The sequence below is a fragment of the Anguilla rostrata genome, chromosome 8 (assembly GCF_018555375.3).
Source record: "Anguilla rostrata isolate EN2019 chromosome 8, ASM1855537v3, whole genome shotgun sequence".
Classification (NCBI taxonomy): domain Eukaryota; kingdom Metazoa; phylum Chordata; class Actinopteri; order Anguilliformes; family Anguillidae; genus Anguilla; species Anguilla rostrata.
Window position 1 is genome coordinate 11,592,469 of NC_057940.1, and position 27,650 is coordinate 11,620,118.

Genomic DNA, 27,650 nt, shown 5'->3' on the forward strand with positions numbered 1-27,650 from the left:
TAACAACCAAAAAAATGAAAACACAGTTCTTGGCCAACTGCTTGCTGTTAGCAGGAACAGTTTGTAGTGTGTCTTTGAGTTTACTGGATGCGGGCCTTGAACTGAGCTTCAGACATCTCCTCTAGAGTGTGTCAATGTCACAGCACAGCTAGCAGGTTGGTCTGCTAGAAGGTATGTCCACATGGTCATTCCACCCCAACTCAACCTTACTTCAAACGGCACAGACTATCAGTACCACCAATGACATAATTGCAGCTCTATATAATAATATTAATAGTAATAATAATAATATTAATGGAGAGCATGGATACGACGCCTTCCAGGATCTCAAAGCGTTTGACAATGGGAGAAACCAATCAATGACCACCGTGTAGAAACCAAATGAAAGACAAAGGCTCAGCTTAAATCCTTTCATTGGTACAGGTTTAATAACATGGAACTACAGCAGGAAAGTTTTTTCTGTCAAAAAAGCGAAATTATGAATGCCAGTCAGATGGTTGCGTTTTTTTTTTGTTGTCATTTTGTCTTGATCTCTCCACAAACAAAATTTAAGAGGGGAAGCTTGTGTCTGCAATGGGGCATGTCTATTTGTCCCTTTTTCAGACAGGGTTAGTTGGCAGACGTGTTTATTTGATTGAAGAGTTTGTCTTTGATAACCTGTGACATCAGACCGTGGATTGCTTCTATGGTAGTTTTGCAGCTGAAAAGAACAGGATAATAATGTTTGCATTTTTTGAAGGCAGAGATGGTGATCTATACTGAGGATATAGATCAGAATGCAACTTCGATTTACATTCTTTGCCAAATCATAAAGTTCAAAACACTTTAACCCTTTACTAATTTAATATAGCAATGTAACACTTAACTGTGACACAAACACTGATTTTATGAAAATTACATAACATTAATAAAATAAATAAATAAAACCCATACACTTTACATAACATAATGATGAGAACTGGCCATTCAGCCCAACAATACTCGCCATTTTTCCTACCACTAAAGGGTACCTAGTGCTCACTGTTTACCTACAGACTAGATAGTATCTACAGCCATATCAAGCCTGGTCTTGAAAACACCCAGAGTTTCTGCCTCTACTACATGGCCTGGCAAGCTATTCCACACAGTAACTACTCCCTGTGAGTAGAGATACTTTCTTATCTCTGTGAAGAATTTACCTTTCGCCAGTTTTGCCAATCTATGTCCCCTCGTTCTACTGAGAGAACTCAACCTGAAGAATCTCTTGTAGTTCACTTTGCTAATCCCTCTTATGAATAAACATTAAATTAAACACAATGTGAAAATAAAACAATGAAACATGCTAACCATTATCCTCAAGATCTCTTATGTATGTTACCTTACTATTACCTTATTACGAATAGTTGGCACAGTAACATGTTTTCCCATAATACACTGCAGTCAAGTCTTTGTATACAGGGCACTCGTTCCCCATCGCTCAAGTACCTTTTTTATACAAGAACCTACATGTATATAAATTACCAAGCCGGTTACAAAATACAGCCAGAGGCTGCAGCACACACACCAGCCTGCCAGGAACTTTGTTTTGCCGCTTTCCACTATAAGCTGCAGGGGGCGCTACCCTTACCTGTCTCGCGTGGCCTTGGCTAGCTTGTCCTCGGACTTCCGGTCGTGGGTGTCCAAACCCAGCATGAAGCTGCCCCTCCCCAGCTGGGCCTCCGACTGCTCCAGCTTCTCCGACAGGTCGAACACCTGGCCCGTGGTGTAGTCCGAATTCTGGGGGGCGGAGGGCACAGAGAGACACCGGCGGACTCGCGTCAACGTTCCCCGACCTGCCCTGCCCGCGGCGTACAGAGGATACCGAGGTCACACTGTGGTCGAGTTGGGGTTCACTTACGGTCAGCAAGCTCGAAGAGCTGAGCGTGTTCACCCAGTATTTGTTCCAAAGGAGCTCCAGCAGTTTGCGGTCCAGTGATGATTTGAAGTAAGTCACTTCCAAGGCATAGTACCTAAAAACCAAAACAGCTCAGTGAGGACAGAGATGGTACCTTACGTAACAGATTAGGAATGAACGCTAAATAAATGTCAAACATGCAGACAATAAAGAATGGACAATAGCCTATGTAATGCAACTGCTATTTGTTAAACTTCTGTTATGTTTAGCATCTGCCAAATGCCTACATTTTAATGTAATGTAATCCCTGGATAAAAGTATCTGCGCAGAGAATGTGATGTAATACAAATGTCTTGTTGCTGGAAAGAAGAGTTTGACCCTGGTTTGCCGTGAGGTCAGAGGTCACAGGTCACAGGTCAGAGATGAGACTCACTGTTTGCAGTGGACACCGAAATCTTCAATCTTATTCAGTGGAATTGTCTGGTACTCTGAGGGACCCTCATCAGGGGGCTTGTAGCCCTGAAATCAAACAGGATCAAATGTGAGTTTCATCCTTTTTAACCAGTCTCCCCCCCCCCCCCCCAAAAAAAAAACATAGAAGGTCCTATTGCATTATTATCTATTTCAAATTATGAGTGTAAAAAATTGGAACTTAATGTAGATTACATAAAACAATACCAGAATACATTTTTTAAATCTGTTCATAAAGAACAATTTTTACAACAACCTTGACACTAGGATTCAGGAGACCACCTCAAACAGCATATTTGCTATCATTATTTATTACATTACTAAGCACCCATGGCCTGGATACCTTGGGATATGTTCTAAATGCCCCTAGGTTGACTTTTCCAGCTGAGATGGTTCGGGTAGGGTCAATCTGAAAGAATAAGAATGGAAAGTGACACGTGTTCAGAGGTGCATTAACAAAACATGGCCTCGGGTCAGCTACACTGAATAAAGTGCTTTCGTCACCTACGCCTGATGTTAAAAATGGTTAAAATAGCACACAATAACACCACTTGCACTTGCAGTGCTAAAGAACAGAATAAATGAGGTAAAGTTCTCTTAAAGTTCCTAAAATAATCACACGTCCACACAATAAAAGTAAATGCATCTTATTACGCCCAATCATTATATTACTTAAATTAGCCAACATGATCGAATCAATATACACATGCATACACACAAAAAATATTCATTATAAAAAATATGTGTTCCCGTATTTTCTACACATATAGGATATGAAAACATAAGCTTGCACTCTTAATGTATATGAAGCAATGTGGTCACAGCAACATCTAATTGACTTCCTGAATCTTTGAAATTTAAAAATATCTGGATGCAGGAGATGCAACAATTGCAACTGCAGCCTGAAGAAAGCCACCAGTGCTCACCAAAATGCATGAAGGTCCTGGAATTTCAGATGGTTTTTTGAAAACCAACCAAGTGAGAAATGTTGCCAGATAGAGGTTTGGAAGTAATGACGACAAATTGCTCCAATGACATCATTTTTGCCAAATTAATCAGCAAACCTAAAACATATGCCTAAAAGCAGCTGGCCGAACAGAGGTCTGTGTTCAGTCATTTAGCCAACAGTCAGCGCTTGGGGGAACTCCCTGAACATTCCTGCCCTCAGCATCCCAGAGACCATTTTACATCTGCATCATGGTGACTGTGCATTTCCTTTTGAGCAACAATTACCAAGAGTAAACTAGCTGTTGTAATACCACACAAAATATCACTGTACCTACCACCACTGCCACAAAAGGCTCCTGAAACTGCTGGTTGAGCATCTGTGTACTGACATCAATGCCCGACAGCCAGCAACCATAGCCAGGGTGACTGTGGTACCAGCCAATGGCATTCTCTAGACGTCCAACCTAATGGTGCAGGGAAGACAAGAGTCACAAGCACAGTATAACATGTTGGTTTCTATCTTGGTGAACAGTGTGGAATTGTTAGTTAGAGTGAGTAAATATATTCTGTAAGACCTGGAATCAATCTTCGACACGTTTCAGTGGCGTATTAAGTATTTTACACCCGCACTAACAGATTCGTGTAAGCGGTTTGGGCGTTACTTAAAACATATTGTAACGCTAGCGAGGTCTGACCTGCTTGGCATTCTCGATGTACGCAGCCATGTACTCGTAGGCTGCTGCTTGCGCGTTGACACGGGTCTCCGTGCCTTCCACTGGCAGAGCGAAGCTGTCCATGATCATCATAGTCTCCCCGTCCACTTTCCCCAGCATCAACCCCATCACCTCCAGATTACCACCGGACCTGGCGTGCATCACCATCTTCAGCAGTGCAAGAGCAGAAATCTTGCAGTACTTGAAATAGTGGTGGCTGAAATAAATAATGGAATAACATTATTATCATAACTTGCAGCATATTACAATTAACAAATAAAGTTAGTCTGGGCGTAAATAAAACTTAAGTCACCAACAGGTCTAGTTAGCACTGCCGAATTCCTAGATAGACTAGCTAGTTAGAGCATCATAACCCTGCTATCAATCCCCAGTAGACTATGCCTATAAATTACACCGCAATATTATCAACTTCACTGCACAACACATTACATGTCAGCATGCTAGCTAAGTCAACTAGTCCAGACTTTCCGTTAGCTTGATCGGAAAAATAACATAAAAAGGCCTTGGCAACGTACGCTAGCTAACGACTAAAACGTTCAATTAAATTTAGAAATTTCACGTGTATAATACACACTCACTCTTTTGTCCATGGTTTAGCCGCAAGAATTTCTTGCTGTTGTTTCTTGTCATATTTATAAATTTCATCTATGCTTTGAACTTCTTGCATACTGTTTGAAAGCTCCCAGGTTTTCTGGGCCATGCTGCTCCCGGCCATTTTCCAAATGTTCAAAAAACTTCAGTTCACTGCTTAAAGATGTGTCTTAATGTCTAGTTATCCAATGTGCCTTTAAATACTAATTTATCGATTTGCCATGAAGGTAAACAGCAATTATAGTTGCTGAAAATCTACATTAGCTTGCTAACTAGCTAGCTCCAGTTTGCCGACATACAACCAAAACAACCATGTCAGTGGACTATACCATAAACACGGAAAAGGTATCAAAGACCCTTAGAGAAACCTTGTCACCCAAATAATATTTTTATTTTTGCGTCTCATGAAAAAATAGGCGTACAGATAAATCTACAATAAGAATCCTTTCTAAATGCGTATATGAAATGGTGTATGCATTTATTTATTTTTATTTGCAAATGTATCGTTAGTTCTGGCGTCCTAATTGAATGGTTTGGTCTTAACGTCATGGGGAAACGCACTCAAACTGAGGACGTAAAAAAAGTCACAGCGGCCTCCACAGGACAGCATTTACAAATGCACAGCACCCATAGACCGTATAAAAATAGACAGCACCGCATAATTCTTTATGCTGTGCCCTCATTTTTGATAGATTGGCGTTTAATATTGTTAATTGAATAATTGCCGTACGTTTAACATAGTTTGGGAACTGCAAGGACCTTAACAACGGAACGAAATGATGTCTTATGAAGCCCAGGTGTATGCATGATCTTACATTATAGCTAAATTTATTGATAAGCCTGTCCTTGAATGCAAAACACACCAAAACATCCACGAATCAACTGTATTGTTGATGCATAGCCGCATGTATTGTAATGGTAACAAGGAGTGTTCACTTGTAACACACCATTACAACTATCCACTACTACCCGAAATGTCATTTTGATCTCACTCCGGTCCAATAGAGGTCGCCGTACAAGTAATTTCGCGGTTCTTTGTCATTGGGGAACATAGTCCATCTGCTTTGAATCAAGTAGCCTAGATTTTAGCTAGTTGCTGCAGCTGTTAGCTAGACTATATAGCTAACAGATGGTCATAGTCGTTGACAACTTTCGCCTTTCTGGGCATTTCTCTGCGGATCTCTGGGGATTGCCTGGATTATAGCTGTTGCAGCATATGAGCGCCTCTTAAACATTGTAAGTACACATTTCACAGCCGATGGTTGCCATTAGTTGACATAACCTATGGAAGGAAGGAATCAATATAAGATCGAAAACATGTTCGAACAGCCAGCAGCTGTCTAGGTAGCTGTTAGATTGTATCGCTTGTCTAGCAAAATAAGCGGGCGTTTACACGTCATTAGCTGCTTAGCATGCTAGCCTACCTAAGTGAAAAGGCCACGAAGAATTGCACTTGGAGGGAGCTTGCTGGTATTCTAGCGGGCTGTGAACTGTCCCAACTGACGAACGTTAGTTAGAGCTAACTAGTAATGTTATTTTTTTGATGTGTTAAATTGGCTATGTTTCCTAGCAGGCTTACTGACGTTACAATGCGGGGAAAAAATCAAGAAAACTGTCCAAAAATTAAACTGGTACTGGAAGACCACTTCAGTGTTAGCCAAGATAGCGGCGTTATAGATTCTGTGGAAATTATTTTGCCGAAAGCTAACCAACTACCTAGCTCACTCACTTTGTATGGTTTTGATCATGGAAACATGGCTATTTGTTAAAAGTGGGTTGGGAATGGGAGGTTGGTGCGCTAATGTTGCTAATGTTAGATACGGTGGAATAACACTGGCCTAAAGTTACACTTCCAACGCGGTGGTTGCCTGACAACGGATATTAAAGAGACAGTACGCAATTACCTTATCAGATTGTTGTGCTGCAACAGGTAACGTCACGCCCCGTTGGATTCTATCAGGTTCTGCAGTTCTGCGGGTCGGGCCATGGTAGCTGTAAGGCCTATTTCACACACAATTTATATAAAAATTTAAAAAGTGATAAGCGCACCAAAATCGTTCACGGGCCAAACCTGACACTTCAGAAGCCTTGGCCTTTGAATGGATCAGATGTCTTGATCCATTTCATGCAAAGCTAGCTACATGTGTAGGCATTCCTACTGAGAGAAGATTGTTGACTGGAATCATCTAAATTGTGAAATTTAATTAATGTAGAGAAAGGAAAAAAGTTATAGGGGCCTATGGTGCCCATTTTGAGACCTAATGCTGTTCTCCTTGTACTCCTGCCTCACGATGCTGGAACATGTTTATTTACTGTTCAAAATTGTGGTGGGATATGCCAGATTGAATTTGAGGAAGAAGGCTATCCTAAAATGGGCACAGTTGAACGTATTAAGCAGTTTAATGAAATGGCCAACAAGTGGCAAAGATCACTGTAAAAATGATTAGATCAATGAGCCATGTGGGCGTCTCTAGCGTATTGAGGCGAGCTGCCTGTCTGTTGCTCTATTACTCTAAGTGATTGGACAGCGTTATTTAGAGGGAGCAGATGCAGAGCTCTAAGAGAGGAGGTTTGACTGAGGGTAAAGAAGTGCTTAGCTTTGCTGGAGTTGTCTAGAGACGGAGCTAAATCTTCCTGGTGTTGGAGAGGGCACAGGGCTGAGTGTGTGCTGGATTGTGCTGGAGGATTGAAGACTGGGGCTCTAGCATGGTAAAGCCTCCTTCGATTAGTGTGGACTGGAATTCTTTATCTACAGGTTATAAACCACAGGGTTTACTTTTGGACATCTGCATTTCTATTGAAATTGGCTGCCAGCCTGTCTGTCATTCAGGAGAATGAATTGGCATTTTACAGTGTCTTGGCTAGTTGTTGAAGTGCTTTGTATGGGTTTTGCTATGTGCATACTTTGTAGGCGCTGAAGGAAGATGGACGATGACCTGGAGAGCTTTCTTGCCGAGCAGAAGGCTAAAGTGGCTGAGGAGAGGGCCATTTTGGCTCAGGATCCACCCTATCTGGAAATCAGGGTTAGTTCTGCTCTTTCTCAATTTTGCCTGCAGCCTCCATATGCAATGCCGAGGGTGTGTGGTACTGGCTGTGGTTCTGTACAAGCAGCAGCATTCAAACTGTAACCGTGAAGCTCAGTGACATGGTTTTCTGCAGGGTAATAGTTTTTGTGTTGGAGTATGTTTAACCAAGGACTAAATGGCAGCCGGCAAATGCGTCAGTAAATGAGGTCATTTTGCAGGGATCTAGTTGATTATTTATTTTTTAATACCATCATTAAGAGAAAGCAAAATCGCTTTTAAACTCATTACGGCAAGTGCAGCAGAATAGCAACCATTTAATGGATGTGTTATACGGAGGGGGAAAAAGTGTAAAGAGAATTTTAATGCATTTCTATCTCCGAACACACAAGGAAGTGTGTGTATGTCTATGCTTTTGTGTGTTTTGTAAAATGAGGATAATTTCAATCAAATATCTGGGGTGAAACTGTAGGATAAACTCACACTTCTGTTCGGTGCTGAGTGTTATGTGGCACTGATAGAATGTAGTAAAGCTATCTCTTCTCATTCTTTGGTGATTGGACTCTAAGCAGACAAAGGGTTTCAATGCCTACAACTCCACCATAAAGGAAAATATCCCTCCCTCCAAATGGTCCTCGGTCCAGAGACCTCCCAGCAATCCAGGTAAAATTCCCTTCTGCAGAGAGTCTGCCATTTTAGACATTATGATCAGCATTTGCTAACGCAGAGAAGAATCCCACACAGGCTTCTGAAATACTTGCTTATTTACAGTTCTTGTGTACAGGGAATGTAGTCACTTTTCTTTATTGTCTGGTTCTTTGGTTCTTTTTTGTTGCTCCTTCAGTGCCTGTACTTCCGTTTATACCGGTTTTGTACTTCTCTGCCTGTAAGTGTCATGAGTAATAACCCGAGGTGTCTTCAGAGCGTGTGCGGTGCTTGTGCTCTCGTGATTTGATTTGTGTATGTAATCTGAGCGGTGATTCTGTGTGCACTTTACCTTCCCTTAGAGGAGAGTGCCAGCCTGAGCTTACAGCTGGGGGAGGACTATGAGAGGAAGAAGCACCGGCTACAGCAGGAGCTGCGTCTGGACTACCGGCGCTACATGGCTCAGGTGAGCCGCCTTAACGCTTCAGCAATGAGCGCACGCTTCCTGCTGACACCTGCAAACATCCTCATCATGGGTAGAACAAGTGTAACCCTATCGTCCATTTGTATTGTGATTTATATTTCAAGTTGAAGTAACGATGTTTGGGTACCTTTGCGTTTGGGTGTAGCACTGGTGCCCATCTCAGGATTTAAACTACAAAGTGCTGTTCCTTGACTGCTGTGCCATGCTACTGTACTGGGTTTTCTCTTGGTTATCTTGTGCTCTAGGGAAAGCAGGTGAATGTAGCTGCAGGGGAAGCAGGGCTTTCCCAGCACGGCCTCTCCCTGCCCCTCACAGTGAGGAGACGTGCACAGGTAGAATAGGCATTTCTGTGTGTGCTTAAAGAGTTTTACAGAAGCAAGCTCTACATCCATTTCACTAGTGGTGTGCTGATACTGAACACTGATGAATGTAAGTTAGGAAATCGGGCTGCCCTGCAAGTTGGACCCAAGCTACTCTGTCCCCATCTGCAGGCCCTCTCCAAAGGTCCCTCGTACTCCCTTGAAAATCAGCCCAGTCCTAGACCCCCCACCATCAGAGAACAGCCCCCCTCCAGAAAAGATGCCGCCACCCTCATAGAGGCAGGGCAGTCTGGACCGGCGGTGCCCAGGGGGCGGAGACTTCATGAGGGGAGGGGCTACCGACCAGGGGGGGAGCTGGACCAATGGGAGAGGCCCAGGGTCACGAGGGCTGAGCTCGGCTGGGGGCGGGACTGTTCGGACTACGAGGAAGAGGAGGAGCTTGCTGCCCTTGACAGGAGAGCACCCAGAGGAAGCCAGGAGCCGGGCCACACGGACAGGAGGGGGCGACGTTACAGAGCTGACAGGTAGGACTGAACCCCTCCCTCCACATGGCTCTGAGAGGCGTGTTAGTGATGGGGTTTGTGGGTTGTCACTCTCCCATGAAGGCTGTCAATCATCCTTTTCTTTATTAAGATTTACCCTGGTTTTTAATGTGAATTCATATTTCCCCTTTTCTCTTCATTTGGAATGCAATTTAGTATTTGTTAATTTGCACTTTTCCCCTCACACAGTGACGGTATGAATTGCTGTCTGCCTGTTTCAGAGATGTGCCGAGACTCAGGGAGAGGGGTCTCAACGACTTTGAAGACTTCCCGGAAATGTTACGCTATGTGCAAAGACTACGAAATGAGAATAGGTACCGCTTACCAGCAGCTGTCACTGTCCAATCACCACTGATCCGACCCAGAGGGCCCCTGCAGGGCCTGCTGTCATGGTGACCGTGCCTCTTGAGCGCCCTGCTGTATGTCACACTGACAGGAGGTCGCTGTCTGTGTTGCGGTGGGGACAGCCGTGCACCTTCCCAGCATGCTTTGTCACGCACTTCAGCGGGGATGTGTTGCTGTCAGCATGACATAAGTAGGGCTACGGGAGGGAAGACTGAGGAGTCTGATGTCTCTGTGCTCCAGGCTTTTGAGGGAGAGGAGAGGGGCGGAGCCTCCTCCCGCATGCGACGATGACCACAGGGACGAGAGCCTAGGGACGCTGTCCACAACCCCAAAACCCAGGTACCCCTCTCTCCTCACGGGCTCTCGTCTGCCCAAAGCATCTCTGTAGGCGGGCACCAACCACGATTGCGTTAGCAAGATGCTCTAGATAGCGGTGTCTGCATAATTAATTACTGTAATGAACACTTGGTTTCTATTGGTTGGTTGCCAAAGTATATTTTTTTATAGGCTTGTTCAGAACACTGCCCTGCTTGTGTTGGTGTAAATTGGCTCTCTAATCGGTCTGCTGTGTATTTTCACATAGAGCTGCAGGTGTTTCCCTTGAGAATACAGTGTAAAGGGAGGTATTAAATGAGTGCAGCGTGCGCTCAGTCAGCGGTTCTGCCAGAAGAGCTGCATCGATCCACAGGGGAGCACTGTGATTGAACAGCCCGCCTGTTCATTTGCGGGCAGTGGGGTGGCAGGCAGTCACTTTCCTCTGCTTTTGACGAATAGCCAGCAGGCTGCAGAACTGCCCTACAGCTGATGTGAACGGGAGCCAGAGGGAATCCTACTGTGGAGAGCCCTGTCATGTAGGATTGTGGGTAAAATGCGGGTACATTTCAGGCTTCAGGAGGCGGGGCCGGGGAGGCCCAATGAGAAGTCCAGGTCCACCGTCAGGAAGGACGAGGCGGAGTTCGCCACGGGGCTGATGATTGGTGAGATCTATCCCTCCTCACCAGTGTGGGCTGTCCGATTGGCTGAAATGGTTTGTTTTAGCACTAGCTAGCATTAGCATTAAATAGCATTATTAAAGCTGAGTGGGTTGAAGGGTCTTTTCCCATCACAAAAACCAGGCAGTGTATTGTAGATTCTATCATTGTACATTTAAGTAGTTACATATTTGTTCCGTATTAATGAGCAGTGGTGTGAGTGTGTGAGAGAGAGAGGGTTGTGAGTTCATGTGTGTTCTGTGAGTTAAAGATGATTCATGACTGCGCAGGTGCTGCAGATGCAGACGCTGTTGCGCAGAGGAGGAAAGAGCTGTACAGACAGGAGCTGCAGGAGCAGATGGCCGAACAGCAAAGAAACAGAAAGAGGTGGGCAGGCTTTACCTCAGCATGTCACTCACTACTCCTAGCTCTCTGATTGGTCATGTTTCTTTTGTGGTATGTAGAGAGGTCAAGGGTACATCATTTTATGCATATGCCAGTTTTTCCATTTGAGTGAAGGATCTGGCCTGCTCACAGCTCTGGCTCCTTAGCTTCCCCTTAGGGTAGCGTTACAGCAGACACTCCTGAATTATGTAGATTTAACGGCACATCTCTGGGTGATAAGACTGTATAACCAATGCTAACATGTTTATTGATCTCTGGAGCTTTGATTCCTGCAGTAGAGGATGTACACTGTCTTATGAGCTGTTGAGAAAACTTTCTTGTGCTTATTGTATTTAGAACATATTTGTATGGCATTTGTTTTAATATTATTTACATTTTTGTTGTTAGGGAGAAAGAACTGGAGCGTAAAGTTGCTGTCACAGGAGCTTTAGACCCAGAAAAACCGGTGAGTGAAGGCTTATGGCTCTGGCTTATGCTGTTAGGTCTTGACGTAATTTATTCACTTAATGATGATTGCAGTGTTTTAGCATTTCAGAGAAATCCTTTGTGTTCATTTTCATCTAAGTAATAATTGTAATGTTTTAACATTGATGCTAATTGGTGGTCACAGCCTGACCGCATCAGGTATTTTGGACCAATGGGGCGCAACTCCTCCCAGATGGGGCGTGGCCTAGATGCACCTAGCAGGGTAGACTTGGGGGGAGCGGCTCATGATGAGAGGCTGCCCCCTGAAAGACCACGTGTGGCCTTCCAGTCCCCCCTCCTGGACTATGGCGCCGCCCTGGGGGTGCTGGAAGGCAGCACGACCAGCGGGGTCACCCCTGTCCATGAGGACTACCACAGAGGGCCCTCCAGTAACCTGGGAGACCTCAGTGCCGCCAGGTACACCTGACACATTTTCTCATGCTGCTTGAAAGTCCTGTGTATATGAATATTTAGAATACTGAATTTAAGTTCCTGAAAGTTCCGTAAAATTAAAATGTAATTGACAGGCATTTTCCTTGAATTGTTTCTTGAGGTGTTTTTGTGATTGACTAGACCGCTTCATGTCGATGTTTTATATGAATAATGTCCTTAGAAACTAATCCTGGGTCAGGCGTTCTTCTTAAAAATGGTTGTGGTTTACGTTGGGTTTGATTAAGCCAATGCTGAGTCTGTACTGTGCCTGATTTTTAGACTCACAGGTGTCCCTCAGCCTCCTCCGTCCACTCTGAGTGACATGTACAGGACGCCGTATGATGATGCGTATTTCTACTACGGCGCTCGGGACCCGCTGGACCCAGGCCTGGCCCACTGTGAGTGCAGTCCCCAAAACTCACTGTCCTCAAGGTTCTAGAGGTTTCTGTGCAGAAATGCCTCCTGAGGTGCACTGTGCTGTCTTGGGCTGAGATTATTCATCCTCAGCCACATTTAAAAGACATGTAAAGAAATCAAACCTAATGATGGTACCTATTGAATTTGCAATTACTTGTAATGAGGTATTAATTAAGAAGTCGTAAAGAACATTTAATCGCAGTGAGACCCTTCCAAAGTGGAGTTTGGCATCATTGTGGAGAAATGGCTCTATACACAGGACCAGCATTAGGCGTGGGGTTTAAGGCACTGGCCTTATTACTGGAAGGTTACCAGTTTGGTTTCTAGGCATGCCCCAACTTCCCAGGCTTTTTTGTACCGTTTGTACAAGATGCTTAACTTGTAAGACTTCAGTACATATAATTACTGCTGTAGAAACACAGTAGATCCTATGTAAGAAGTGTAAACTGTGGCTCACAGAGAAAGGGGATGTGCATTAGACTGGAGAATGAGAATGTAGCGGCTGGTGTAGTATTGGTGAAGATGCTGTTGGTGGTGGTGCTCTGCCCTGATTGGTATTTGTGTCTCCTGCAGATGGACCTGCTACAGTGGCTCCGCCCACAGCCTTGAACCTTCTGTCTGGGGCGCAGTCGCTGGCCCCGCCCGGTCGCCTTGGGCCCCACCCACCGTGAGTCTGGCTTTATCCTTTTTTAATTTTTTATTTTTGACTCTGTACCAGTCTTTAATATGCAATTGGTAAGACTATAATGCAATGTGTAAATTCATAATCCTCTGCAGTTACCTAATAATTCCACAATTGCACCAGAAGAGGTGTTCAAGCTCTGATGTGCTGACCCACCAGTACTCCTAAACCCCACCTGTGCATCCGCAGCAGGTGTATGCGCACTCGTGCGGCGCACACGCAGAACATACGTAGCACACACACACACAGCACAGGCAAATTCACTTTCATCCGGTAAACAGTCCTGCAGTTGCACTTTAACCTCTGATGGCGAGCTAATCCTAGTGTAATGTGTGTATTCACGTAGATTCTCCAGTCAGAGGGACGCTGGCCCTTTAAGACCGCGGGCTGGTGTCTTTCCGCCAGGGAAGGACGAGACGCAGGCCAAAGAGAGCCTGCGGAGCTACCAGGAAGCGCTCAAGCAACAGGTCCGCCCCTGAGCCCCGCCCACAAACACCGCCTTTATATTCAGGAGAGCTCTTCATTTAGAACACAGCTGGGTTCTCAGCCTCAGTGCACTTAGTGGTGCTGTGCAGGTTTGTTTAAAGAAGGGGTAAGGAGAGAGAGTGTAATGTTTATATTATGTCATCCTCATACCGCTCTCTTGCACAGCCCACAGACACAATCTCATAATTCTGCTTCTGGTCGTTCTGTAAATGACCAATGTGTCCTTCATCGTCTGGCGTTTATCGTACCTGTGGGCACGGTGGGTAGAGTAGCTGTTGACGGATGATCTGGCCATTCTGGCTGCAGATCAGAGAGCAGCAGGAGCGCAGGAGGAGGGAGAAGGAGGAGAGAGAGCGGGACGAGGCCCGGCTGGAGGCGGAGATGAGGACCTACGACCCCTGGGGGCGTGGCGGGGGCGGAGCCCCTCTCAAAGACGGCCAAGGAAACCTCATCAGTACGTCCCCCCCTGCTGACCTCAACTATGACCCCCCTGACCCTTTTAAAGTTCCTGTTCTTCCTGTGTACTTCCTGTGTGACTGGGGTCATGTGTGTCAACAGGTGATCTAAACCAAATGCACAAAACTAACGAGGAGGCCTACCTGAACCCTTCGTCCCGGGACAAGAGAGAGTTAGGGTCCAGTGACAGGAAAGAGCCTTCCCCCAAAACGGGAGAGAGACCCCCCTCCTCTCTTAGAGTCTCAGGTAAACCTCTCCCCCAATACTGCTGCCAAAGATTCTTTTCATGGCTTTTGGTGCTTCGCTGACCATGTGCGTTCACTCTGTCCACTCGGACTCTGCAGTCTGCGTTCACACTGACCACTCGCACTCTGAGGTGTGCATTTCCTCTGAGGTACCGTTTCCAGCCTGTCAGACGTGGGTGTTGGTTTTCCCCCGTCAGGTTTTACGTATGGGCAGTCTCCATTCGCTCGCGGCAGCGTGTTTACAGACGTGCCCACACCACAGCAGCTTCAGCAGCAGGACAAGTACAAGGACTGCCTCAGACAGCAGGTGTGTGTCCTCCCTATTCCCACTGTAGAGCTGAACCAGGAATCCAGTTGTTATTTAGGTTAAGTGCATTCTGGTATATTCTAAATGTATTTTTGTGCATAAAATGACACTATTAGGAAAAGGCTGTATTTGAGAGAGAGAGAGTGGTGTGAGGTTTTGAATGTGGCCCTGGTGCATTGTGGGAGCCAGATTGAGGAGAAGCGGTGCAGGGAGGCGGAGGAGCGTGAGCGCCTGCGGCAGGAGGAGGAGAAGGAGGAGAGGAGGCTGGAGGAGCAGCGGGCCAGGATCCTGCGGGAGTACGAGGAGGAGCAGGAGAAGAGGAGGCGGAAAGAGGTGGAGGTGAGCGAGGATCCCTGTCCCGAGGGTGGGGGTGGAAGGGGGTGTTTGTACCTCTGCCTGGCATCACACGCCCGTTTCCTCCCCAGCAAAAGGCCAAAAACGAGGAGCTGGCGCGCCTGGCGGAGGAGCGGCGCAAGGAGGCGGAGAGGAAGAAGAAGGAGCAGGAGGAGAAGGAGAGGGAGGTGCGGAGGAGGGAGTACGAGCAGGAGCGGCAGGCGCGGTTGCAGGAGGTGCGTTTCCCTGCTCCTTCACTGAGCCGTGGGATTGGAAGAGGGCTTTTAGACGGGTTGAATCTCATTGGCTGTTTTTATCCCCCTCCTCCTCTTCCTGTTCAGGTGGTCAGGGAACCATCCCCACCAATCCCGACGCTGCAGAAGAGGTGGGGCTCCCGGTACACGCCCCGCCCCCCCTCCGTGGACAGCAGGCGCTCCACTGTCACCCTTTCCGTGAGTGTTGAGGAGAGACGCACATGAACACCATCTCCCAGCATGCCTCCATTAACACCAAGTCTGTGTGACATTAAGAACAAATGGCAGATTCTCCTTTGTGGGGCTCAGGTTCTCATGCAGTAAACATGTGGTCTGGAAGCTGAACCCTAACCGTGCCAGTTCTCTAGCTGTGGCCGGAAGCATTTGTGTGCTTTTGCGGATCTGCAGTGTAGGGGAGCCCACAGAGCTCTTGTGAGCTGGTCTGAATAGTATGGAGATTAGCCCAGGTGTAGATTTTCAGGCAGCACAATTCAGGGGTTCCCAAATTTCCCATTGCCTTTCATTCCCATTTAAAGTGGAGAACGGGGATTGCAGTGCTTCTGTGCAGTCTGATGTGAGTGGAGTATTTGGAGTAGCGGGTGGACCCTGATGTGAGCATTCTATCCCCCCCCCTCCAGGAGCGCTGTCTGTCAGGCTCACAGTCTCCCCCTGTACCGGCCCAGAGAAACCAGCTTAGAGCTGCAGGTATGCTGCCTCTCTGCACTGCTCCTGTCTCTGCACCTCCTCTTTCTGCGCCTCCTCCCTCTCTCTGTACCTCCTCTCTCTGCGCCTCCTCCCTGCCTCTGTACCTGCTCTTTCTGCGCCTCCTCCCTCTCTCTGTACCTCCTCTCTCTGCGCCTCATCCCTGTCCATGTACCTCCTCCCTCTCTCTCTACCTCCTCTCTCTGCGCCTCATCCCTGTCCATGTACCTCCTCCCTCTCTCTATACCTGCTCTTTCTGCACCTCATTCCTGTCTTTCTACCTCCTCTCTCTGCGCCTCATCCCTGCTTGTGTGTAGCTCTCTCTCTCTCTGCATTCTTTTTTTTGACTGTAGTGCAGTGTGTTCTATGCTGTTTGAATGGCAGTGAGCGCCGTTATGACACTGAATAAAAACAATACGATCATCTGACCCGCATAAATGACAAGTGGTGTGAATTTGTGTTCATGGCACTTTTTCTGTGACTAACCTTGTGTCTGTGTGTGTGTGTCAGCTGAGCATCAGGGTGTGATCAGTGAGCTGTCGGCTCTGCGCAGGCAGCTGCGCAGTGAACAGAGACGGCTGGGGGAGCAGATGCAGGCTGAGTGGGAGGGGCTGGACACGCCCCTCAGTGAGAGGTAGGGGGCAGTATTTCACTGTGTGCCCATATAAGTTTGGTTGGTACCATATCATGTGATCACCAAGTTTGGACACTGATGTAGAGATGAGCCTTGGTCAGTTGTCAGAACTTTCCGTTATGTTCTGAAAGGCCCTTCCCCGGAAGTTCACTGATTGGTTTATGTTTTGTACCAGTCCTCAGGATGTTTCCTAAGGGTGTTGTGTGGGCGAGAATGTTGGCTCTGATGGGTTGGTGGTGGGGAAACAAATTGAGTTCCAGTAAGTAACTGGCCACAGTGTAAAGGCTGTAGTTAGTTTAGTATTATATTCAACTCATTCCGGTGTCAGTTTTTAAATGATGACATCGTGCCTTGGTGTTCTTGAAAGGAAGATGCAGAGTGTTAGAGGTGTGTGCTGTGTGTGTGTTTTAAGCTGTGTTCAGTCTGAGATGATGTGTTGTCTCAGTTGCAGGGAGCGCCCTCACGTGGACGTGTTTGACATGGCCCGACTGCGCATTCAGGCCCCTGTCCGGAGACCCTCCTCCAAAACCTCAGAGCCAATCAGTGTCCAGAGCAGCTGTGACTTCAAACCGCTCAGATACAGAGGCAAGTGTGCAGGCCACACCCCGCTCACCGCTCGAATAGGAGCAGATATACTGACCGCACTCTCTCACCAATCAATAAAAAACAAAGCAAAGGTATTGACACCACCTCACCAGTCAAATATACTGGCCACTGGTCTGACACCAACAAAATGGTGGCTGGTGAACTATTAGCCTTCTGAGTTTTGAATGTTACACCTCAACATGCGTCTGTATGCTTCTGTGATGCAGACAGGGACTCTGCAGAGGACGCAGGGCAGTCCTTGTACCCAGAGCCCCCTGGTGAGGGGAGCATGCAGCAGAGGCGGGCTGCCAACCTGAGGAGGGGCGGAGCCAACGGTCAGTCTCCTGCTGTCGCTTCTGCCCCTGGAACACTCCACATTGCTGAGGTTCAGATAGGATTTGAACTCGTTAATGTGATTAATTTGAGTGCAGAACCTGGAAATTAACTCTGGTTGTTTTTAGGACAGTACATCAATCAATCAATCAATCAATCAAATTTTATTTATATAGCGTATTTTACAACAGTTGTCACAATACGCTTTACAGACAGCCCTAGCCTAAACCCCCACAGGAGCAAGCCTAAGGCAACAGTGGCAAGGAAAAACTCCCTGTGGCAGATGGGGAGAAACCTTGGAAGGAACCAGGCTCAAGGGGGAAACCCATCCTCCTCTGGTCGGCTCAGGGTGCCGACTGGTGACCAGCATGTCAGCCAGTTTATGCAGAAGATATGATAAGTGATGTGGCTCAGATGATGGGTGGGGCCAGGTGGCGGTGATGGGGAACAGCAGGTGGCGGCAGATGTGGGCAGGGTGGAGGCAATGACGAAGGAGGGGCTGGACCGCAGAGGTGGGGAGACCAGACGACTCTCGAAGCACTCTCGAGGGTTGGGGCAAGAGCCCCGCCGGCAGCGTGGGGAAGAGGGTGGAAACAGCAGTTAAGGGATTTGCAATATACCAGACAGTGAGTAAGTGCCAGTGCTATGTATTGTGGGACGCCGCCAGGAGTAGAATATGGCTGCATATCTACTAGGACAGGGATGGAGAGCCCATGCAGTCATGAGGGGTAGACAACCATACCCGCCTATCAAGAGCCAGCCCATGTAAAGTCGGGTCACAGCTGATTGACAGGTGACAGTAAGGAAAGGATTGCCACCTAGAAAGCTCTATGACTACAGGCTTCTCGCACCCTGTCTCCAGACTATAACTGATTGTAAGCTTGAGCATAGAGGTGCGTTTTTAATCTAGATTTAAATATTGAGACTGTGTCTGACTCCTTTATAAATAATGGAAGCTGGTTCCACAGTAGTGGGGCCCTGTAGGAGAAAGCCCTACCACCTTTTAGGTTCTTGGAAATTCTTGGGACTACCAAGTAGCCTGCGTCTTGAGATCGGAGTGACCTTGTGGGCTTATAAGGTAGGAGCAGGTTCGATATGTACACAGGTGCACGTCCATGCAGAGCTTTAAAAGTCAGGAGCAAAACCTTGAAATCTATCCTATACTTAATGGGTAGCCAGTGAAGCGACGCTAGTACTGGTGTAATGTGCTCATACTTCTTAGTTCTGCTCAGGATACGAGCAGCTGCATTCTGCACAAGCTGGAGACTCTTTAACGAGTTATTAGGGCAGCCAGAAAGCAGGGCGTTACAGTAGTCTAACCTGGACGTAACAAATGCATGGATAAATTTTTTCAGCATCCTCGACTGACAGGAAATGTCTAATTTTAGCTATGTTGCGCAGCTGAAAGAAGGCAATTCTGGATGTGTTTTTTATATGGGTGTCAAAAGATAGATCAGGATCAATGGTGACACCAAGGTCTTTAACGACCATATTAGGTTCAGCCAAACAACCATCACAGTTTAAGGTGAGAGTAGACAATTTCTCCCTTAATATTTTGGGACCTAAAACCAACATTTCAGTCTTGTCTGAATTTAGGAGCAGAAAATTTGAAAGCATCCAAACCTTGATATCTACAATACAGGCCTCTAACCGTGAAAGCGGCAGTGCTTCGCCAGGTTTCATTGAAATATAAATCTGGGTATCGTCCGCATAACAGTGGAACTCTACGCCATGTCCCCGGATAATATTGCCAAGTGGTAGCATATATAGCGAGAAGAGTACTGGTCCTAGTACTGATCCTTTGGGAATACCGTATTTCATTATTGAGGAGCTGGACTCATCTTCTTTTAATTTGACAAACTGTTTCCTGTCACAGAGGTATGAACCAAACCATGCAAGTGCCTGTCCATGAAGTCCAACACAGGCCTGGAGTCTGTCCAGGAGTATTCCATGGTCAATTGTATCAAAAGCTGCACTCAGGTCGAGGAGCACAAGAACCGACACAGAGTTACGGTCGGCTGACAGTAGTAAATCATTTGTAACCTTGATAAGTGCGGTTTCTGTGCTGTGGTGGGGTCTAAACCCAGATTGGAATACCTCATGGATACCGTTAGAGCTAAGGTATGCACTTAGTTGCTTAGCAACAATTTTCTCCAATAATTTTGAAAGAAATGGAAGGTTTGAAATAGGTCTATAATTTTCCAATTTATCGGGATCTAAGTTTGGTTTCTTCAATAATGGCTTAATGACTGCCACTTTTAGTGACTCAGGTACGTATCCTGTGACTAGGGATGTATTAACGATTTTTAGGATATGCTGGCCTAGTACTGGAAATAGTTCTTTAATCCAGTTTGAAGGAATAGGATCGAGTACACAAGTCGTCAGTTTTGAAGACATGACTAATTCGGATAACTCAATCATGCTAATGGGCATAAAACAGCTCAGTACTGCTGTCTGTAAATCTTCCTGTTGTAACCAGGTGCGGGGCTGTTTATTAGCAAGAACAGGAATAATGCATGATGGAGACAGTTTGGAAATCTGGTCTCTAATAGCCTCAATTTTCTGATCGAAGAAGTTCATGAAGGCATTGCTGCTAAGGTTGGAAGGTTGGAAGGATAAGATAACATCGTATTCCGAACAGAAGAGAGATTTAGTTAAGTACATATGATGGAGAGAACAAGCTGTCCAACCAACCTAGACATCAGCCGTGATGGCTTGCACACTAATGGATGTGCTTTAATTGGTGTCTGACTGAGCGCGCTCACTGGGACTGGCTCTAATGCTTTCCCTCTCTTTTCCTCTGCTCAGATTATTTTGACCTTTCACCTCGGGTCCACCACGTACGTCATACGGTGAGTGAACATGTTCCGATGAGACGATTCAACAATTATCTTTTTAACTCAGAAGGAAGGGAGGGGGGTATTTATCTTATTACACAGGAGGGACAGTGTAGAATTTAACATGGGTCCAGATTGCTTCGTGTCTGCAGTGACCTATTGTGACATCACTCTGTCTGTCTTGTTTCAGAGGAAGTGTTCTGAGGATGGTTCTCTCCGAGGGTCTCTGCTGGAGTCAGAGAGTGCATTCATCGGTAAGCTAAAAGTGCAAACTAGGAATGCTAACAGCCTGGTCAGTAACTCAATTCAAAACCATCCATCTCATTTCCACTTTATTGTCTGTGACCATACTATGTTCAGCTAATATCATCCATCCACCGAAATTTTAATGCAGCCAATCCGATTACAATGTGCCATGCTAAGAAAAGCTCTACTTCCTTCTGGACTCTTGTGAGACTCGAGTGTGGTTGATTGGGAGGCTTCGCGGGTGATTCAGTGACTCGTTTGCCTCGCCGTTTCAGATCCGAACGGCGAGGCGTTCCCGGTTTCCCCGGAGCCGGAACTGAGGCCCCGGCAGCTCTCCGCCCGAGAGAGGAGGAGGATGAAGAGGGTGGAGGCTCACAGTGTGAGTGCTTTACCTCCACTCCTAAGTCTTACATCAGAACCGTCAGTCCTTCTGTTTCCTACAGAGCCCATGGGGTAGCACAGGGGGGTTTCTGTCTCGGCTGCTCCAATGAGAAGCTGTACACACTTATGCCTACAATTCCCAGAACTCAGTGCAGTATTATACACAAATAACCTACGATCCATTAAGCATCATTTACCTCATTTACAAATGGTGTTGTGGGATGTAGCACAGAGCCAGATCTCAGTAGAACCTGCTTGTCCCCCTGTGCAGGAGAGGGGGAGTGAGAGAGGGGAGAGACAGCTAGCAGATCCCCAGCCCAATCAGGTCAAAGGTCATCAGGGTGATCGAGGGGAGGAGACTGAGGATCCCAGCTGTGGTGACTGGAGAAAAGGTGGGTGAGCGCATATGTACCTATACTACAGGTCTGTCTTAACATGGGACTATCACTGAAAAGTAGGCTGGCTTAATTGGGCACAATGTAACTGCACACTTGAACATTTTTAAATGTACAGTTTCTGGTAAATTTGCAGCCCATGAATGAACTGCATGATGGGAGAATGTATATTTACTGTGATAATGATGGGTAGTCTGTAATGTTACATGCAGTGGCATGCTTGAGGGCACGCTGTGCATGTGTGTAATAATTAGCTGGAAGTGTGTGTGCTGTACAGTTGCCATGGTGATGTAGGTGACGTGGCTGTCCCTGCCATCTGCAGCTGAAGGGCACCCCCAAGTCTCTCAGCCGGCCCCACACCGAGAAATCTCCACGGAAACCAGCCGCACGGAGACCTGGACGAGGCCCGGCACCTCAGACGCCCTGAAGCGCCTCGGGGCCGACCCCGCCCACTCGGACAGGCCGTCCAGTAGGGAGTCTCTGGTGCACGGTTGGGACGGCCCCTCCACCTATCACGGTTGAGCCCCGTCTTTGCCCCGTCCCCTCTCAGCCAATGAACTCACACTCCGCACTTTCTCCAATTAGAATAGTTTCCCCCCCCGAAAGCGCCAACAATGGATCCAGGTTCGGCTTTTCTAGCCCTGTGGCTGCAGTTGGATTTAAGACTGAGACGGCTGATCCTAGATCAGTCAGTAAGGAGAGGCAGACAGTCTGGACAGTGTCTGTGTGCAAGTTGTGTGCTGGTCCTGGTTTGGTCAACTGCAGAATTTGCTTTCAGTGAATTTTCCTCCTCTTCAACTGTGTCACTCCGTCCAACTATTAATGTGCACCCGAACGTATTAATATATACTACCTCTGGTTTATTGTTCAAAAACTTTTAAATATAAGAATGGGAGGGTCACTCTGCTGTTTCTAAAGAATATTTTATGCGATCTAGCAATCAAAAATAAATTTAGATTCTTGGAAAACTTGACAAATTCAAATGGAAGGCTGACATTGGACACAAGTAAAAAAAAATGTTTGGGACCCCTGCCAAAGACTGAGGTTGAGTTGAGCATTAAGTTTGATATACAGGGTAAAGGGAAGTGCAGTCCAGTGCTTTAGGTCCTGTCTTCAGGCTACAGGGGTTTAATGGTCAATATGGCATGTGGATGGGCTGGTGTGGTTGGCAAATTGAACACATTGAATTATTGAATGGGTTTAGCCATCCATGTTATTTAAAAGCTGTGCAAATACACACAGGACCTGCACAGCTTGATAAGCCATCAGTGTGAAAATGTGACACTGCCTGTAACCACAGATGTAGCCCAGCCCATCTGCGCTGAGCTGAACATTGTTTGAACGTTTGCTTGGCGTTGCGTGTTGAGCTCACTGTAGCGCAAAGCAGCCATTCCTAAACCTAGACGTGGAGTGTTCCTTTTTTTTCTTTCCCCATTTGGAAAGTGACACAGGCAGTGTTCCCATTTCCTGTGATTTTTCTTAATGTCATCACCTGAAAATGTAATATTTTAATATGCAGTGTGGATATTTTGCCTTGATGTGAATTGGTTTTTGCTTTGGAAATGGTATTTAATAAATTATATTTTTTTAAAGAAATGAACCTGTGTCTAAATGTCAAATTATCTTCAGGGGGTCGAGGACCTATCAGAATCACTTTTTCTGATTGAAACTCATTAAGAAGCCCAAATTAAATATGCAAAGTGCTACAGAGGATTAAATCTCACAAAGCCTTCTGCTTTACATGAGAACTGGTTTGAACTGCAAAAATGAGTTCAAAAATTTTATTAGCCTTCAACTTCATTAGAATGTAGCGTGATGATAACCTGTATTTGTACAGTTGTACAAGATTTGTGTTTTTACATATAAAACTTTACATTACTGTACCATATACATTTTACCTGTCGGTTTTTCTGCATCAACATAAGCCAAGGTGCTGCAGATCAGCAGTTCACTTTCAAAGACACAAACATTCGTTCACATTTTCATTACATTCCCCAAACGACCCCACACCCGTTTAGTTTATACATGTATAATTACATTTCCAATTTTGTACACTTACAGTGAAAGCTACATCAAATGTCTGAGACGGATCCGTGCCCGTGGAGGCGCAATTCAGATTAGTGGGAAATATTCAATTCCAGTTTTTTTAAATAAAAGCTTCTGTACATATAAAACTGAATAATTTATACTATCCACCTGCATCGTATCAGCCAATAGCAGCCCTCCGTCACACAACCGGACAGAGTAACTCCGTTTAAAGTGAAAATTCCCAGTGCAATCGGTAAATAAGAGTGCAGCAAATTCTTTGAAATTAAGAAATAGTACAAAATTAAATTATTGCAACCAAAAAAACCAAAACAAAAAAAAAAACTGCCACCTCTGGCTCTCAGCTCCTCCGGCTCTCAGCTCCTCCTTCCTGATTGGTTGGCCATCACTGGCTCCCTGCCACTCTCTCCTGATTGGCTGGCTGAGAGATGCTGAAGAGGGTTCCAACGCGCAGGTAGAACTTTCGTAGGACGGCTCGTAGCTCTGGAATGAGGTCAAACTGCATGACCTCACACATGAGCGGGTAATACCTGCAGGCGTGGGCCTTGAACTACATGTGGACAGACGGACAGACAGACAGATAGACAGAGTCAGACACCACATTGGGTGTGGAAACCTTTTCATGACAGGGGTCCCAGGGCACTTGTTTCGGCTTTAGCCAAAAATTACCAGGAGATTCTACATCTCCGCTCAGGTTTATGAAATGCAGCAGTTCGTAGTGCTGCCTGGACATCAAAAGAAGCTGATTACACTCGTTTTGCACCTGTTTTCTCCTACTTGTTTTACTGAGCTGCAACTAAACCAATCTACAAACAGTACTGACACTTTCTGACAGGTAATGAAAATACCTAGGTGTACCACTAGGTGGCAAAAAGAGAGTGGCACAGTGGAACAAAGGATGGATGTGTGCTCTCCAGCACAAAAACAAGCCAGGGGTTTTTGGGTGTTCTGCTTAAAACTGCAAATTCAGAACAAAACCTCCCAACAGAGGAGGAAAAAGCAACACTTCATCCAAAGACTCTTCTGTCTGGCCTTCATCAAGAACATGAAGCGCAAGCAGAAAACATGGTGTGCTTTTTATGAATGGCTGAACACAAACATTTCAGTGTAACGCGTCCTATTTTGTGGAGTCTGCTTTCTCTTCCTCATTGGACATTTATTTTCACAATCAGCCAGACCTACCCTGTCGTCACTGATCTTCATGACCTTGGTGAGGAAGAGGAGGAGGAGGTTGGTCCAGGCCTCTCTGTGGCTCTCGGAGGTCAGAACCAGGAAGTACTGCAGGGCCTCACAGCACACACTGATGGGAGAGTGGGAGGGGTTTGGGTATGAATAATGTAACCTCCCTTATCAGGCTCATAAACTTACAGCACTACGATCCCTGCCCTGGCTGACTCTTATGTGAGGTAAGTCACACAAGACTTACCCTCCATAAGACTTAAGACAATAATTCCAGGGATGTGCTTTGCTAATAAACCAACAGTTACTTGTGATTAAGTAACTTGTAAAGATGGGGCTCCAATTTCAGCCTTAAACCCTCAAACTCAAAGCTGTCTAGAATATAGTCATAATTCATTTTTTTAAATCCTAAAAATACTACAAAAAATCCTGCAGACTGCAACAATACAGTCCTGTCTGGCCCCTCATGAATATTCATAAACTGTAATGCAGCACTGAAAACTAGTTAACATCCAGCACTTCCATGGTTGCCATAGTAGGAACACAGGAGCCAGCCACCTGCTTCCCATAGAGCAGTGATCTCCATTCCTGGCCCAGGAGGGCCTCCGGGTCGGCTGGTCTTTGTTTTTCGCCTTAATATCAGCAGCCAATTCAGACCCAAGAAACCAGGTGAGGCAACCGTGTAATCTACTGTTTTTCATTGATCAATTAAGTGCTGAGTAACAACAAAATCCAGCTGACTCAGCGGTCCATTAGGGCCATGAATGAAGGTCACTGCCACAGGGAATGTGGGGTGCTGGCGGGTCTTACTTCAGCAGTCGCGTTTGGACCTCCTCCCAGGCAGGGCGGCGCTCTTCGTCGGCGTACATGCGGAACAGGATGCGGAGGCTGCAGGCCAGGCTCCCTGTCTCCTGCTTCAGGAGGTTGGGCTTGGACTTCCCTTTAAAGCCTGAACACAGAGAGCAGCGGAGAGAAACGCTCACCTGCAGCCTTTAAAACACAGGCAAAGAGACGTACGCTAACCTACAGCCTATAATAACACCAGAGAGGTACGCTAACCTACAGCCTATAATAACACACAGTCGAAGAGGTATACAACGGGCCTCCCTAAGTGTGGAGTGGCTAACAGATCAGGCAGCGGATGTAGTGAATAATGGAATCTGTATATGGATGGAGTGGCTAATGGAACAGATCTGTATGTGTACGGAGTGGCTAATGGAACAGATTAGCCTATGCATGGAGCAGCAGGTGGAACAGATCTGTGTACAGATGGATAGGCTGGGGCAGAGACCCACCTGCCCTCCAGAGCGCGGTCCTCTGCTCGTGGTTGGAGTTGAAGGCCTTGGCGAAGCGGTGCGACTCCAGCAGGCAGTCCAGCAGCTTAAACAGCTGCTCTGAGGACAGGTGACGATACATTCCCTGGTCCTGGAGCTCCACGCTGGTCTCTGCATCCAGAGCATCTCTCTGGAGACCCCAAAATGCACACGCACGCGCGCACAGACACACACATGCACAATAGGTTATCAGAAAATAATACGTCTGAATGGGTAAACAGGGACAGTATTCAAACTTTATGGAAAGTACAGTCCGGTTAAATGACTTATTCACCCTCACTCTTTGTATAACCCTGTAAAGCCACTGAAAAAAAATCCATCTGGTACCTCTCTATGGTGGAGGGGGGCTTATATGTTCAGAAACACTGAACTCCACATTCAGTCTTCTACTTACAGTATCTGCCAGCTTGCCTCACTCACTCACACTGATGGGCAGGCAGACAGACAGACGGACAAACAGACAGACAGACAGACATATGTTACCTGGGCAGCCGCTAGGTTCTCTGCGTCCTCCTTGCGGCTGGTGGTGGGGAAGAAGACGATGTTGTCGATGGTCTGGATGAGCTCCAGCTGTACCACGCACTTGATGAGCAGCGCAGAGAACAGCCGCTGCTCCTGAGCCTCTGCAGCACACACAGAAGGGCTTTAGTACCTGGCCAGCTAACCACAACCTCACAGGTTCAAACCCCACAGAGACAACTGCCAGTCTGAGAAAGGTACGCAACCTAAACCACCCCATGTGTATTGAGATTTATTAATTTGACAAGGTACAACTTTAAAAATGGACACTGGTGCATCCAGCACATTGCAGCAGAGTTGGCTCAGACTTATTTTTACCTGTAGTCCTTGGGCAGGTCTGAGCAATACTACACAAATTCTTTAAAAGTTTTATTGTAGTCTTGGGACTCACTGGCTCGCAGGCTGTCCTCGTATGTGCCCGAGCCTGCGCTCTGCCCCGGGCTCTCAATGGACAACTTCTCAGTGCTACTGGCAGACTGCTGATCTTCACCACTTGCCTGGATGTCCAGGGACTTCTGGGAAATGGAGTCCTGAGGATACAGGTCAGGGGACAGCTTATGTCTCAGCTAATCAAGTTCAACCTCCATTCATATATGATCCCACAAAAGAAATATCCAATCTTATAAACAAGACATTTAATAAGAAATCAGCCTGTGGTCTTTTATAACATAGATTTGATCAGGTGATCAGTGAGGCTTCATGAACTCCAAGATGGGTGGAGCCACCAGCATCTCACTGATTTCAACCAATCAGTTTTGACTGGTTCATAAACATGAGTGATAGAGATCATGTAGTTGGCCCAGCCATTATGGGCCCCTCCCTCCATTAGTAGTGACCAGTACAGAGAGCACTGGGCCCCTGTGTTTACCGGCTGTCTGTCCGTCTGGTCCGGCCGGGCTGCAGAGTCCAAGTCTGACGCTGCTGGTCTCCAAGTCAACAGCCTGTAAAGAGAAACAGGGTGTTAACCAGCTGAAATGTACATCCACACTTCCAACCTCAAGCCTGGCCAGCCTCTGTCCACAGTACCAGT

General features: G+C 46.4%; 3 protein-coding genes across 9 annotated transcripts in view; 1 reads left to right on the forward strand and 2 right to left on the reverse strand.

The window, feature by feature from the left end:
• Positions 1-406: 406 nt before the first annotated feature.
• cops5 (COP9 signalosome subunit 5) lies at positions 407-4,959 on the reverse strand. The gene is made up of 8 exons (XM_064346426.1): positions 4,605-4,959; positions 3,988-4,222; positions 3,628-3,756; positions 2,688-2,753; positions 2,307-2,392; positions 1,877-1,988; positions 1,607-1,755; positions 407-700 (listed from the first exon to the last, which is right to left on the reverse strand). Exons 1-8 carry the CDS (start codon positions 4,739-4,741, stop codon positions 610-612), a joined length of 1,005 nt encoding a protein of 334 aa, XP_064202496.1. The 5' UTR covers positions 4,742-4,959; the 3' UTR covers positions 407-609.
• A 721-nt stretch (positions 4,960-5,680) lies between these two features.
• Positions 5,681-23,138, forward strand: LOC135260808 (centrosome and spindle pole-associated protein 1-like). Of its 7 annotated transcripts, none has more exons than XM_064346413.1 (30): positions 5,681-5,853; positions 7,529-7,640; positions 8,210-8,303; positions 8,648-8,751; positions 9,015-9,101; positions 9,261-9,613; positions 9,853-9,945; positions 10,217-10,315; positions 10,862-10,953; positions 11,238-11,334; positions 11,740-11,797; positions 11,963-12,234; positions 12,529-12,647; positions 13,240-13,333; positions 13,695-13,815; positions 14,141-14,288; positions 14,393-14,536; positions 14,733-14,842; positions 15,032-15,181; positions 15,268-15,411; positions 15,517-15,627; positions 16,068-16,134; positions 16,642-16,765; positions 17,217-17,354; positions 17,582-17,685; positions 20,492-20,535; positions 20,711-20,774; positions 21,042-21,145; positions 21,419-21,539; positions 21,865-23,138. In XM_064346413.1, exons 2-30 carry the CDS (start codon positions 7,542-7,544, stop codon positions 22,062-22,064), a joined length of 3,555 nt encoding a protein of 1,184 aa, XP_064202483.1. In that variant the 5' UTR covers positions 5,681-5,853; positions 7,529-7,541; the 3' UTR covers positions 22,065-23,138. The 7 variants fall into 7 exon arrangements, with proteins under 7 accessions (XP_064202483.1, XP_064202485.1, XP_064202479.1 ...); XM_064346415.1 differs by having other exon boundaries at positions 17,211-17,354; positions 21,820-22,008; XM_064346409.1 differs by having other exon boundaries at positions 5,682-5,853; positions 17,211-17,354.
• Positions 23,139-23,278: 140 nt separating this feature from the next.
• Positions 23,279-27,650, reverse strand: part of LOC135260816 (brefeldin A-inhibited guanine nucleotide-exchange protein 1-like) — a 39,087-nt gene continuing 34,715 nt past the window's right edge. Inside the window, exons 33-39 of the mRNA XM_064346430.1 lie at positions 27,489-27,561; positions 27,012-27,150; positions 26,585-26,724; positions 26,063-26,231; positions 25,578-25,716; positions 24,771-24,888; positions 23,279-24,138 (exon numbers count right to left, since the gene is read on the reverse strand). Of these exons, the coding sequence (XP_064202500.1) occupies positions 23,974-24,138; positions 24,771-24,888; positions 25,578-25,716; positions 26,063-26,231; positions 26,585-26,724; positions 27,012-27,150; positions 27,489-27,561 (943 nt within the window). The 3' untranslated portion in view covers positions 23,279-23,973. The remainder of the gene's footprint in view (positions 24,139-24,770; positions 24,889-25,577; positions 25,717-26,062; positions 26,232-26,584; positions 26,725-27,011; positions 27,151-27,488; positions 27,562-27,650) is intronic.